The sequence below is a fragment of the Neltuma alba genome, unplaced genomic scaffold (genome assembly GCF_004799145.2).
Source record: "Neltuma alba isolate B1F8T4 unplaced genomic scaffold, ASM479914v2 tig00002427_pilon, whole genome shotgun sequence".
NCBI lineage: Eukaryota > Viridiplantae > Streptophyta > Magnoliopsida > Fabales > Fabaceae > Neltuma > Neltuma alba.
In genome coordinates, this window is record NW_021632858.1 from 30,473 (window position 1) to 44,688 (window position 14,216).

General features: G+C 37.5%; 2 protein-coding genes across 2 annotated transcripts; both read left to right on the forward strand.

The window, feature by feature from the left end:
- Positions 1–1,280: 1,280 nt before the first annotated feature.
- LOC114727128 (receptor-like protein 32) lies at positions 1,281–4,669 on the forward strand. Its single transcript, XM_028913853.1, has one exon. It carries the CDS (start codon positions 1,490–1,492, stop codon positions 4,667–4,669), a length of 3,180 nt encoding a protein of 1,059 aa, XP_028769686.1. The 5' UTR covers positions 1,281–1,489.
- A 4,561-nt stretch (positions 4,670–9,230) lies between these two features.
- LOC114727137 (receptor-like protein 7) lies at positions 9,231–13,127 on the forward strand. Its single transcript, XM_028913863.1, has 2 exons — positions 9,231–12,360; positions 12,805–13,127. The coding sequence occupies exons 1-2, from the start codon at positions 9,231–9,233 to the stop codon at positions 13,125–13,127; spliced, it is 3,453 nt and encodes a 1,150-aa protein (XP_028769696.1).
- The last annotated feature ends 1,089 nt before the right edge of the window (positions 13,128–14,216 follow it).

The window sequence follows — 14,216 nt, forward strand, 5'->3', positions numbered from 1 at the left end:
GAGTATTATTCGCTGATCAAAGATACTAGGTCCAACATGAGAATCACTACTACGATTAGTTTATTAATAAATTTAAAATCCCCCCAGACTTTAGTAATACGTTATGCGTTTATCTATGCGCAATTTAGGTAATCCTATCGAGCATGCAATAGCTAGAATTTGCAAGTCATTTTCAAGCAAAACGAATTTACATCGCTTGGACAACGATAAATACGATGAGAATGAATTATATGATATCAATCGAGAGTGGTCAGTGGAAATTTAAAGGAAGGTGAGATACAACAGTTACTTGACTTCCAAAGGGAGTAGGAGACTTACTCAAAAGGGACAATGCATTAAGTTAATTTTTCGCAATTGATTACTACACCAATTTAATGCCCCCAAGAAGAGGGCAATGACCTATTTGAGGACAAGAAAAATAAAAGCTAAGCTGTAGGTTTTTCTAGAATTCCCACAAGACCTCTTGTCCATGCTCAGACGTTCTACTAAGCACTTGTGGATTTTTAATCGTTTAACTTGGAAAAAATGATGCATTAAATAAGGATACTTAAGAAAAAGAAAAAAAATTATTGTGGTAGGCATGAAATTTTATAGAAATGATGAAACCAAAATTTTCAATAGGCTCTTCTATTTAAGATCGGGATAGGTTGTTTAAAATCTTTGGCGTGCAAATTCCAACAGGCCCGTGTTGTTGCTGGGGTAGAATGAGCCGTGGGAGAGGGACTTTGTGTTCAAGTCGATACAGCTGCATTTATAGAATGATAAGGACTGAGCCTTGAAATTTCAAATATGGACTACTCTCGTGCTTGAGTGTTTTTCCACACTCATTCATGACCTGTATCCATTTTTTCAAAGACTTGTGTCTCTTTGACTCATTTATCTGTTCTCGCTTTCCAAATTAAAATTATTGAATTTGTCTAATCTTTTATTTTTATATGTCTACTCCGTGTCCAACTTGAGGACTGCGATTGATGTGACAGTGAAATGCCAACACGTGAATTTATGTCACAAATAGAAGTTATTCTGAAAGATTCATTATTAATTGATTTAGAATGTCACGAGAGCGCGCGCGCGCGCACACAGTTTTCCCTTAATTTAAATCAATGTCAACAAGCATGCATTAGTTAGCATTTCCCAGTCAATTTACCTAAATTTATTTGTTAACGAGAGAATGACAATCCAAGTGTCGGTGATACGAACTTTCGTTGGTTTGGAAAATGATGAATACGATAGAACACGACAATGTATCAATGGAAAATTAACAGAAGGTGGGATGACACAGTTGCTTGACTCACAAAGAGATTAGGAAACTTTCTCATCAAACAGGGACCTTGCACTTAATACTTGATCATTGCGACATTACCACAGCAAAAGCTATTTTCATGGCTCAGAATTCACTTTATATGTCTCGGCCATTTTGTTTTATAGTTGCTCTACAATATCAATAGTCTTTAGTTGAACCTCCAGGCGTCTTCAACTTCAGAAATCGATGGCAATTCGTTCAGTTTCATGGCGTTCCTTCATAGCCTGCTGCTTTTGGATATTTCTCTGTTTCAACATTTACATGGTATCAAGCAGATGTCTGGAGGACCAGAAATCATTGCTCCTCCGATTGAAGAACAGTCTCCGTTTTAACGAATCAGGTTCCATCAAACTGGTGTCCTGGGATCAAAGCTCATCTTGCTGTGAGTGGGGTGGCGTCACTTGTGATGAGCAAGGACATGTTACTGGTCTGGATTTGAGTGGTGAGTCAATCTCTGGTGGTTTTGACGGTTCAAGCAGTATTTTCAGTCTCCAGTATCTACAGAATTTAAGTTTGGCTTCCAACAATTTCAGTTCTGTGATTCCGAGTGAGTTCTACAAATTGAAGAACTTAACTCACCTGAATGTGTCATATGCTGGCTTTATGGGGCCGATACCAAATGGGATCTCTCAACTGACCAGGTTAGTTACTCTGGATATGTCGTCTCTTTCATATTTAACAGGGCAAGAGCTGAAACTTGTGGGTCCGAATTTGAGAATGCTTGTTCAGAATCTTACCAGCATTAGGCAATTGTATTTAGATGGTGTAACTATATCAGCTCAGGGACGAGAATGGGGCACTGCCCTATCATCACTCCGTAGTCTGCAAGTACTGAGCATGTCACACTGCAACCTTTCAGGTCCCATTGATTCTTCCCTCTCTAGACTGAAGCTCCTCTCGGTAATTCGTCTTGAACAGAACAATTTGTCAGCCACAGTACCAGAATTCTTTGGTTTTTTTACAAATCTGACCAGATTGCATCTTAGCTTTTGCTGGTTGAGTGGAAGTTTCCCGCAAAATATCTTCCTGGTAAAGACATTGACCTTCATTGACATATCTTACAATACTGATCTCAGTGGTTCTTTCCCGAATTTCCCATTGAATGGATCTCTCCAAACCCTTGCAGTGAGTCGCACAAATTTTTCCGGAGGGCTTCCAGATTCAATCAGTAACTTGAAAAATTTATCGAAATTAGATCTTTCAATTTCTCACTTTTCAGGACGACTTCCTAATTCAATCTCAAAGCTTACTGAACTCGCTTATCTGGACTTGTCAATGAACGACTTCAGCGGTCCAATTCCATCATTTGGTGCAGCCAAGAAACTGACGTACATGGACCTTTCTGATAATGTGTTAGGTGGCAAAATTTCATCACCTGATCAATTTGAGGGACTACAAAATCTGGCCACCATTAATCTGCGTAATAATTCCATCAATGGCACCATTCCTTCCTCTCTTCTAATGCTTTCATCCCTGCGGAGCATTAAGCTTTCCAACAATCAGTTCAGTCAACTGCATGAGTTCTCAATTGTGCCTTCATCCGTTTTAAACACCCTCGATTTGAGCAGCAATAATTTATCAGGTCCTATTCCAAGCTCAATCTTCCAACTCAGAGGACTTAGTATTCTCCAACTGTCGTCAAACAAGTTCAATGGGCCAATCCTGCTAGATAAGCTTGTGGAGCTCAGAAATTTAACTTCATTGGATCTATCATATAACAACTTGTCAATCAAGGTGAATAAATCAGATTCTGGCCTGTCTTCAGTTCTCAACATGACCACTCTAAAATTGGCTGGTTGCAAGTTGGAGACTTTCCCTGGTTTCTTAAGACACCAGTCCAAGTTAACTGATTTGGATCTTTCAGGTAATCAAATCCGAGGTCCGATACCCAGCTGGATTTGGAAACTTGAAAGTCTCACTTACCTTAATCTTTCTCATAATTTGCTGACTGATTTTGAAGGACCGTTGCAGAATTTGAGTTCTAGTTTGACGCTCCTCGACCTTCATGACAACCATATCGAAGGGCCAATCCCCTTCTTTCCTAGGCGTGCTGCCTATTTGGACTACTCAACCAATAGGTTCAGCTCTATCGTCATCCCAGCTAATCTGAGTGATTGCACGGCTTTCACAATTTTCCTATCTCTATCACATAATTCTTTTCATGGCAGCATTTCTGAATTCTTCTGCAATTTTTCGAGTCTTCAGGTGCTTGATCTTTCCCTCAATAACTTCTCTGGTGCAATTCCTTCATGTTTAATGGAAATGAGTGAGACCCTTGCCATACTAACTCTGCGGAAAAACAATCTCACGGGGAAAATACCGGACAAGTTTCCGGCTCGGTGTACCCTGAGGACTCTAGATCTCCATGAAAATTCGTTAGATGGACCAATGCCAAATTCTCTTGCTAATTGCTTAGGATTAGAAGTGTTGGACCTGGGAATGAATCATATTTTTGATGGATTTCCATGTTCCTTGAAGAACATACCCACGCTCCGTGTCCTGGTCTTGCGACAAAATAATTTCCATGGTTCCATTGGATGCCCGAACAACAATGATATCTGGCAGATGCTTCAAATTGCTGATTTAGCTTCCAACAATTTTACGGGTGTGCTACCAGGAAAATCATTCACATCATGGGAAGGAATGATGCCCGATGAAGCGCAAACACTTCAATATCAGATCCTGAAATTTGGTCATGTTTATTATCAGGATAGAGTGAGTGTTACCAGCAAAGGCATACAGATGAAGTGGGTTAAGATTCTAACTGTGTTCACTGCCATTGACTTCTCATGCAACCATCTTGAAGGACCAATACCAGAGGAGATGATGAATTTTAAAGCACTGTATATTCTGAACTTGTCCAATAATGCTTTCAGTGGCCAGATACCATCATCTATTGGGAATTTGAGAAAGCTCGAGTCCCTGGACCTGTCAAGTAATTCTTTGAGGGGAGAGATTCCAGTACAAATTGCAAGTTTATCTTTCCTTTCATTCTTGAACCTCTCTTTTAACCAACTGGTGGGGAGGATTCCTACAGGCACCCAAATACAGTCATTTGAAGCATCTTCCTTCGGTGGCAACAGAGGATTATGTGGACCTCCTTTGACTCCAAAATGCACAAAACCCGAGATATTGCGATTTTCCCACTCTGAGAGGTCAATTAATTGGAATTTCATACGTCCTGAAGTTGGATTTGTTTTTGGGATTGGAAGTGTCCTTTTGCCTCTGGCTTTCTCTAAGCCATGGAGGATACGGTACTGGAAACACGTTGATGACTTGCTTTGTAGGGTCTTTCCACAGCTGATTTTTGTGTACGAATGCCGTGGGGGGAAACATTACCGAACTCTACGGTGGCAGCCTCACTAATCCTCATCTGCTACTTCGTTCAATATTTAAATTTGAAATAACGAGCTGATGAGAATAGATGCTGCGCACAATGTGATCATGCGTGCATACATACATAAATACATGTATCAATATGGTTTTATTTCTGCCCCTTTAGTTTCAAACAAGCAGTTTTATGCATGAAAAAGTGTGGAAATTTTGCATCTTTTTATCTCTGCTATGGCAAAATGACCCCTTAAGAGGAATATTCTTGAGATATTGAAAATGGATTCTGCATGTGTAAATGAGTGACATTCCCGAGAAAAACTTCCAGGGTAGACAGGACTCTACATAAGAGCCATATCCATTGACAGAATGATGCATTGGCTTCTCTTTTAGTGGTAGGCACTCTATTATGCTCCGTGGAAGTTACCTATCCTTTCCATTTATATTTTCCACTTGAACAGTGTCATTCAACTTACCGATTACAGGCTATTCAATTAAGTCAACAAGATTAGGAGGATCATTTTTTCCCCAACGTTTCGGAAGAAATTTCAGCATATATGATTATTTTTCCAGCAAAAGAGAAACAGCTCTCGAAAACTCGGTAGTATTAGATTTGGTGTACCTTCTTTGTTGGGAAGATATAAATTACATCACACTGCAAAAAAATACACAAATTTGTAGCTGTTATCTTATAGCAGTTACAAAAAACCCCTACAACTTATATGATTTTTAGCAATTCTAAAGTAAACCGCTGCAAATTTGCAGCATTTTGACAAAGGAGTTTGTGGTGGTTATTGGCAAATAAACCGCTACAAAATTGGCTCCATCTTTACGGTAGGAACTTTGTAGTGGTTATGTCAAAGGAATTGATAAAAATAAGGCATCATGTTTGCAGCGGGTACTTTGTAGCGGTTATGGGAGACAAACTGTCATAGAACTTCAAAAGTCCTGCTAAACCATAATTTTCCTCTAACCATCAGTAACGGTCCCCATGACTGCTGCTATTATTCAAATTTCTTTTTTTTCTGGACAAAATTTCATGCTATAATTAGTAGCAGTTTTATAACCGCTACAAAGATGAAAAAATTTCTCGCCAACTTTTTTGTAGTGGTTTTCTAACCTCTACTAATGTTATTATAGTATACTCAACTTGTTCCGTCGTTGGCAGTAGTGTGTAAGACGACTACAAAAAAACTATAGCAGGTTTAGCCATGCAAGATCCGCTACTAAATTGTTTGTCATAGCAGATTTTGTAATAGTTTTACAAATAATACAAAATAACCACTATAAAATGATACTCCTCTAATTCTAAATATAAGATTTATTTTGTAGTGTAATTTACAAAAATAATTTTTTTCATATGACTTGAAGGAAGTGGTTCCTATCGCCACTCTGATCTTCACTACAGAATCTTATTTGAAAGTCAGAAACCAAAGATTGTCTGCTAACGGCAACCTCACTCCATTTATAGTGTTCGGTCTCTTGTAAGCCAGACTAGAGGCCTCTCTGACTTGTTTTTGTTTTGACTCTATATTTCCTTGTACATATCACCTATTTTTGAATAGAATTTCCCTTTTCATTCGAAAAAATAAAGGGAATTGAATGGATAGTGGCTCAAAGCAGATTCCTCAGCCCCCTTGATTTCCCCAGTGTTCGTGTATTGGCTCTACGGAAAAACATTCCCATGAGGACTACCCAGTTCTCCATGGAGATCAATTAGATGGATCAATACCAAAGTATCTTGCTATTGCACGGCATTAGAGGTGATAGTACTTCGATTCAACAATTGTATTATTAGTTTCACTCATATCATTGACCTTCATCTTTCGCTTCCAAGAAAACACCGTTTACATTTTATTCCTTCACGTAGACCAAATCTTATTAGTTTATTGCAGCACCCTGAGGGACACGCACAAATCGAGCTGCATATATAGTATCCATAAAAGGATGACTAAATTCAGGTTAAAGAACATATTTACCCTAGAACATATTTACCCTTCTTCACTCATCAGCCACACTTGAGTCCCGTTTTCATCCTCAAGTTAATCCCATGAGAACTAACCACTCGTAGATCTTCTTGATGCCAGCCTTCTTCATAAACTTGAGCATTAATATTCATGTAGTCACAAGCCATTTCCTTGGCTAACGAACAAAACTACCGGTGAAGGTGGCTAATAGGAAGAAGAATAAAATGATATCGTTGAGAAAATATAGAGATATGTCAAGTAAAGGATCTCGTGAGATGAGAATTAAGGCTCCTTGAAAGTAGTTTCATGACTCATACATATAAACAACAACTGATTAAAAGAAAACCTGACGGTATTCAACTTTTTTTTTTTTTCATTTGATCATTGTGAAAAGTTGGGATGAATCTAAAAATGTTTTGGAATGGAAAAAATACATAAAACAACATCCTCGTCTTCGTTAAAAAGAACGATTATTGCATTTAAGATTTCATAGACTTAGTAATTAAAATAAAACAAAATCTAAAACTGATTTTTGATGATGATTTAGACAATTTTTGAGGTTAGTATATCAAAAAAATTTCATAGTTGTGTTTGTGGGCAATCACATACATTAGGCTATCACCTCGATTCTTCACAATATTTTTTTTTATTCCTGTAAGTTTAGAATCGCTTCATTATCAGTCTCATTATAATTTATTTTCGTGACATACCAAAAACCTAGATGTTAATGGGTTATTAATTAAATTTTAACACAAACCTATACAATGCCACTATACGCAAAATGAATATCTCTCTTACTATAATCCAATGAAAATTTTATATATGTTCTCTTAAGTCATACGTAGGAGTTCATAAATTAATACTAGCTCCAACCTCTAATATAAAAACTAGTTTGCGGATTGAATTTAATTCTAAATATAAAATCTCAATTTATTTTATTTTTTATATTTATTATTTTTCTCCAAAATATATTTATTTTATAAACGAACGTATAATTTAATGTTATATTGAGATATTTTTAAAAAATCATGTCATATTTATTATAATTAATTAATTTATTTGATTTTTTTAATCTTCTAAGGGTAGATGTCAAAGGAGCAGGCTATAACTTGTGTGACAATTTTTTTAAAGTTTCAAAGATGACAAGTGTTTGTGAACATTTCAAAGATAGGTGTGATGTATATTTTAGCTGTGTTTGAGTTTCAACTCTGCTCATCAAGAGCGGCATGTCGGTCTTCGGTTTTGGCTCGGGTTTTTTCCCATCAGCACTCTTATTTTCCTCTTCTAAGGTGATGCTTTTGACAAGGATCATGGCGAAGTAAATTATAGACTGATTTAATCAGCGCTGAAAAAGTCCAAAACTTTTAATATTCTCTAATAAAAATATAATATCATTTAATTTGAAAAAAATGAGGAACAACACTGCTAATACAGTGCAAAATTGTGAGACTCTTTTCATGTTTTGTTTTCATTAGGCATTTTTATAGTTTAATGATAAATACCTAAAAAGCTATGCTTAATGATTTCAGTTCAAAATAAATGAAGGGAGAATTACAATGAGATTCCAAGAAAAAAAATTACAAAATAAGTTTTAAAAGTTGTTATTTTTTTATTCTAAAACTTGTCATTACAGACTGTTTAAATTATTAATTATTGAGATTTTATAATAATTATTTTTCTTTCTTAAGATCTCATTATAATTCTTTTGAAAAAAATATACCCTGTTCTTGTTCATATAATACAATTGGCTATGTTTGAAAAGAAAATGCCCTGTTTTTGGTCCTTAAATTTCCATTGCAAATAGTGAATGACAAACAATCTCCAGCTACAATGATAGTATAACATCAACAAGCATTTGTCTTAAAAAATATTACGTCTACTCTTTAATATAAGAGTTGGATAACTAATTTATGAATATTAAAAAATTAGTTAAGCTAATTATTTGTAAAAAAATAGGCATTATCTTCTCTAAAATATTTATAATTGAAAATCTTTTAATATGTGTAATCACTGTAGAAACTACTTTGAGAAAAAATGAATAAATATGGGAGATAAAATGAATTGAGTTTTTGTATTTATGACTAAATTATATCTTTAACTAAATCTTATATTTATGACTGGAGGCAGTATTGAACATTTCATAGGTCTTTGCGAAAATTTTCTTCATATAAGAAAGAAAAAATGGGTCAACTAAAACGGCGTGCACTAGCCCATAAACTTAATTCATTCAACAAGTTTCTTTTGTGAAGGGGACAACCGAATGACAAGTGAAAACAATGGTTTATATATCTAGTAATTTCCAATTACAATCAGTGACTGGCTGGAACAGGTGTCACTGACTCCTAACTTTGCTCATGAAGACCGGCACGATTTGTACTGAGAACAAATTCAAAAAATATAAGGGTTTTCAATACCGTGCTTCACTCATGGACTAATCATCTTTGTCATCCAAAGTCAGATCTTCTCGAAAACCCTCTTTACAATTCTACACAAAAATCTTAACTGTTTATTGCAGTATGCCAAGGGACACGTAATAAACTCAGTTGCTTGGAATCTGTAAAAGAATAACTTGATCAGGGAAAAAACCATCTTTTCCTTCCTTAACTCATCAGTTACAAGTGTGAGTCACCATGAATCCCACGAGAACTATCGACTCAATCATTTTCTTGGTATTGTTCTGCTTCATAAGTTTAAGCATCAATGTCTTTGTGGCAAATGGCCATCAACAATCAGCATTGCTTCATTTGAAGAATAGCCTCACTTTCAACCCTGCCAAGTCCCAAAAATTGGTTCATTGGAACCAAAATTACAGTTGTTGTGAATGGAGTGGAGTAACGTGCAACAAGGGACGTGTTATAGCTCTTGACCTGAGCGAAGAATCTATCTCTGGAGGGCTTGATAGCTCAAGCGGTCTCTTCAACCTAACATATATGCAAGATTTGAACCTGGCTTACAATGACTTCCATTCCGTGGTTCCTTCAAAGTTGCACGAGCTAAAGAGCTTGAGATATCTAAATTTGTCAAATGCTGGCTTTGAGGGGCATATTCCAATTGAGATCTCTCGGTTAACAAGGTTGGTTTCTCTTGATCTGTCTACCTCACTTCATACCCTAAAGCTCGAGAGTCCAAATATAACAAATCTTCTGCAGAACCTTACAAAAATCACAACGTTGTATATGGATGGTATGAGGATATTGGCTGAAGGAAAGGAATGGGGCCGTGCTCTATCTTCACTTAAAAATCTTCAAATTTTGAGTTTGTCGTCTTGCAATCTCTCTGGGCCTATTGATTCTTCACTTTCAAAGCTTCAGTCCCTCCTAGTACTAAGACTGAATCAAAACAATTTGGCTTCCTTATTGCCAGAGTCCTTTGCGAGTTTGACAAATTTAACCACCTTGCAACTCAATAGTTGCAACTTGAGTGGAGTGTTTCCCATAAGAATCTTCCAATTGCCAAACTTACAAGTCATTGATGTATCCAATAATCAAGATCTTCATGGTTCTTTACCAGAGTTTTCACATCATGGATCTTTCAACACCTTGAACCTTAGCCATACGAGTTTCTCGGGGAAATTGCCAGATTGTATTCACAAATTGAGGGAGTTATCTACCTTGGATCTATCAAGCTGCCAATTCAATGGAATGCTTCCAAAGTCGATGTCAGAACTCACCCAACTTGTTCATCTAGACTTGTCATTCAACAACTTCACTGGTCCCCTTCCATATTTCAATATGTCCAAGATCCTCAGATTTCTATCTGTTTCAATTAATCACATGACAGGTGAAATTCCATCATCTCATTTTAACAGCCTTGACAATCTCATTAGCATTGATTTAGTTGGAAATTCCTTCTATGGGAGAGTTCCATCATCTCTTTTTTCACTTCCATCTCTACAAGAACTTATGCTTTCTCATAATAGATTTGAGGGTGTATTGGATGAATTTCCCACTAGATCAGTATCCTCATTAGAGTTCCTTGATGCTAATGGAAATAATTTACAAGGGCCTATTCCCTTGTCCATCTTCCGTCTTAGAAGGCTTAGAGTTCTCCAACTTTCCTTAAACAAGTTCAATGGCACCATGCGCTTGGTTACAATAAAGAGGATGGAGAATTTGGAAATATTAGATCTTAGTCACAACAACCTGTTAGTTGATGCAACTTTGAGGGATAATGATGATTTGTCATCATTTCCAAAATTGAGCCAACTTAAATTAGCTTCCTGCAAGTTGAAAGATTTTCCTAGATTTCTGAGGAATCAATCCAATTTACGTGGCCTAGATCTATCCAGCAACCATATTGAAGGAGTAATCCCCAATTGGATTTGGAGGTTTGAATTCATGGATTTCCTAAATCTTTCAAACAATCTTTTGACAGATTTGGAAGGACCATTCCACAATAATAGTTCCAATCTATTTCTCATTGACCTTCATTCCAACCAACTTTTAGGCCCCACTCCCGTTTTATCAGGAAGTGTGATCTATCTGGATTTGTCAAGTAACAGATTCAGCCACATTGCCCCATCTGACATTGGTAATCAGCTTCCTTTTCTATATTTCCTCTCCCTTTCAAATAATAGTCTGCATGGCCAAATTCATGAATCCTTATGTAATATCTCAACTCTTAGAATTCTTGATCTTTCCAATAATGGTTTGAATGGCACTATTCCGGAGTGTTTGACAAGAATAAGTAGCACTTTAAGAGTACTAAATCTTGCAAAGAACAAGTTCAAAGGCCAAATTTCAGATACATTTTCAAATTCTTGTTCTTTGCGGTTCCTTGATCTCAATGAAAATTTTTTTGAAGGTTTTATCCCAAAATCATTGGCCAATTGCCAAAAACTACAAGTCTTGAACCTTGGAAACAACCAATTAACTGATAGGTTTCCTTGCTTCTTAAATAACGTATCCACCCTAAAAGTCATGATTCTAAGGTCAAACAACTTCCATGGCCCTCTTGATTGCCCACATAGCATTGGAAATTGGGAAACACTTCAAATTGTTGATCTTGCCTCCAATAATTTTCGTGGTAAATTACCAGGGTCATTCCTGCAAAGTTTGAAAGCTTTGATGCTTGAGGATGAATCAAGTTCAAAATTTGGCCATTTGGTTTTTGAAATCTTTGATAATGTCAGTCCCATGGACATCAGAAGTGCGTGGACCCCCATAGCAAACAAAGACCTTGCACTAAAACTGGCTAAACTTATAAATATAGGAATGCCACCTAATGTGATCAACCACTTATTCTATGATGCTTATGTCGAGCTTCTTGAGATCAGAAGTTACCAAGATTCAGTAACAATTGTTAACAAAGGGAGACAGGTGAAGTTGGTTAAGATTCTTATTGCTTTCACTTCCTTGGATTTCTCATCTAACCATTTTGAAGGGTCAATTCCAAAAGAACTTATGGATTTCAAGGCACTCCATGCTCTTAACTTGTCAGAAAATGCTTTTTCAAGCCATATCCCTTCATCTGTAGGGGATTTGAACAATCTTGAGTCATTGGACTTATCAATGAACTCTTTCAAGGGGAAGATTCCAACAGAGCTCGCGAGTCTATTGTTTCTTGCAGTTCTAAACCTTTCCTTCAATCATTTGATAGGGCCCATCCCAACTGGCACTCAAATACAGTCATTTGGCGCAGATTCATTTGAAGGCAATGAAGGACTATGTGGACCTCCGTTGACACAGACTTGTAGTTTTGGCGTAGCTCCTGGATTGTCTTCGCCATCATCTGAAACTTCTGAATCTATTAGTTCTAAAAGTTCCATTGATTAGAATTTTTTGAGTGTTGAATTGGAGGCAACAATACATCAATTATGTGGACTATATTCTCTGGAAGATCTTCCCTCAACTTGATTTTGTATATGAACTCCGAGGAGGAAAAAATTATGGAAGTTTGAGGTGGAAGCCTTGCTGATTTTATTGAGAGTAAAAGCAAAAACAGCATGTGATTTCTGCTCTTTTTAGTTTTGTAGAGATATGATATGATTTGATATGTAAATATTATGTAATTACGATTAGGATTTGATAGGATATGATATTATCATAATGAGCCATTAATGCAGAGGCTCCTCTCACTTGTATATATATGTGTATATTCTGATCAATGAAATATAAGATAATTATTCTCCATATTATTCTATTCCCTACATAGTATCAGAGCGTGGGAATTTTCTTTCTGGGTGTTAATTTTCGGTTGCTACAGTACCAAAATTACTGTGTGAGCTCGTGACCCTCTTCCCGACGCTTCCTTTGGTGCCACCACCCTGCACTGTTCACTCGGCGTCCGTACAGTCCGTACGCTCTGCACTGTTCATCGACTTTTCCGGCGCTCTGCACTGTTCACTCGGCGTCCATACAGTCCGTACGCTCTGCACTGTTCATCGACTTTTCCGGTGCTCTGCACTGTTCGCTCGGCGTCCGTACAGTGTCCGTACGGTTATTACTTTCTGGCGTTCTGTTTCGTTTCTGGCGCATCTCCGGCACGCTGTTTGTGCAATTCAGTTCTGTTTGCAGCTCCCTGTGTAGCTGTTGGCCTTTTCACTGCTTTGGTATTCATTAGGTAATCCAGGTATCGTGCTTTGTGTTCCTGTGTAACACTCTTTCGCATTCCCTTTAGTTAGTGCACTTCATCTATGGCGGAAATTAAATCTGTCTCGGAGCTTGTCCCAACTATTACTAAAATTACTGATCACAAGTTGACTTGGGTAAATTATTTGGATTGGAGTAAAACCATTCACCTCTATCTGCGGAGCATTGAGAAGGAAGACCATCTGACTGATGATCCTCCAACAACTGATTCCAAAAAGACCTGGTTGCGGGATGATGCACGGCTATTTTTCCAGATCCGTAATTCCATTGACAGTGAGATTATTCCCTCTATTAATCACTGTGAATTGGTTAAGGAACTAATGGATTATTTAGATTTTTTGTATTCAGGAAAAGGAAATATCTCTCGTGTTTACGAGGTCTGCAAAGCTTTCTATCGTTCTGAAAAACAGGATCGTCCTCTCAAAGCCTACTTTATGGACTTTAAAAGGATGTATGAAGAACTGAATGTGTTAATGCCTCTTACTGCTGATTTGAAGGTTCAGCATAAGCAACGGGAGCAAATGGCTATTATGAGCTTTCTTACTGGTCTCCCACCTGAGTACGACACAGTTCGGTCTCAAATCTTATCCGGATCTGAAATTTCTGACCTTCAAGATGTGTTTTCCAGAGTAATGAGAGCTGAGAATCTCTTGCCACCAGCTGCTAGTATTCCTACAAGTGCCTTGCTCAGTAAGGGCACCTATGAGACTCGTAGTCCCATTGATAACCGCGGGGGGCCTACCCGTGGTGGTTCGAAGCAAGGGGGAGCCCCTTCTGACTCCAGTGGGGTAGTGTGTTATTACTGCAAAGAACCGGGGCATACAAAACGCACATGTCGAAAACTTCAGAATAAACAGCAACGGAATAACTCTGCCCACGTGGCTACACAAGCCAGTGACACAGTCACGATTTCTGCTGCTGAGTATGCCCAGTTAAAATCTACTACACCGTCTGTGAGTGCCGCAGCTACAACAAGTAATAATGCTACTGCCCTTGCTTCTTCTTCCTCAAAGTGGATCATAGATT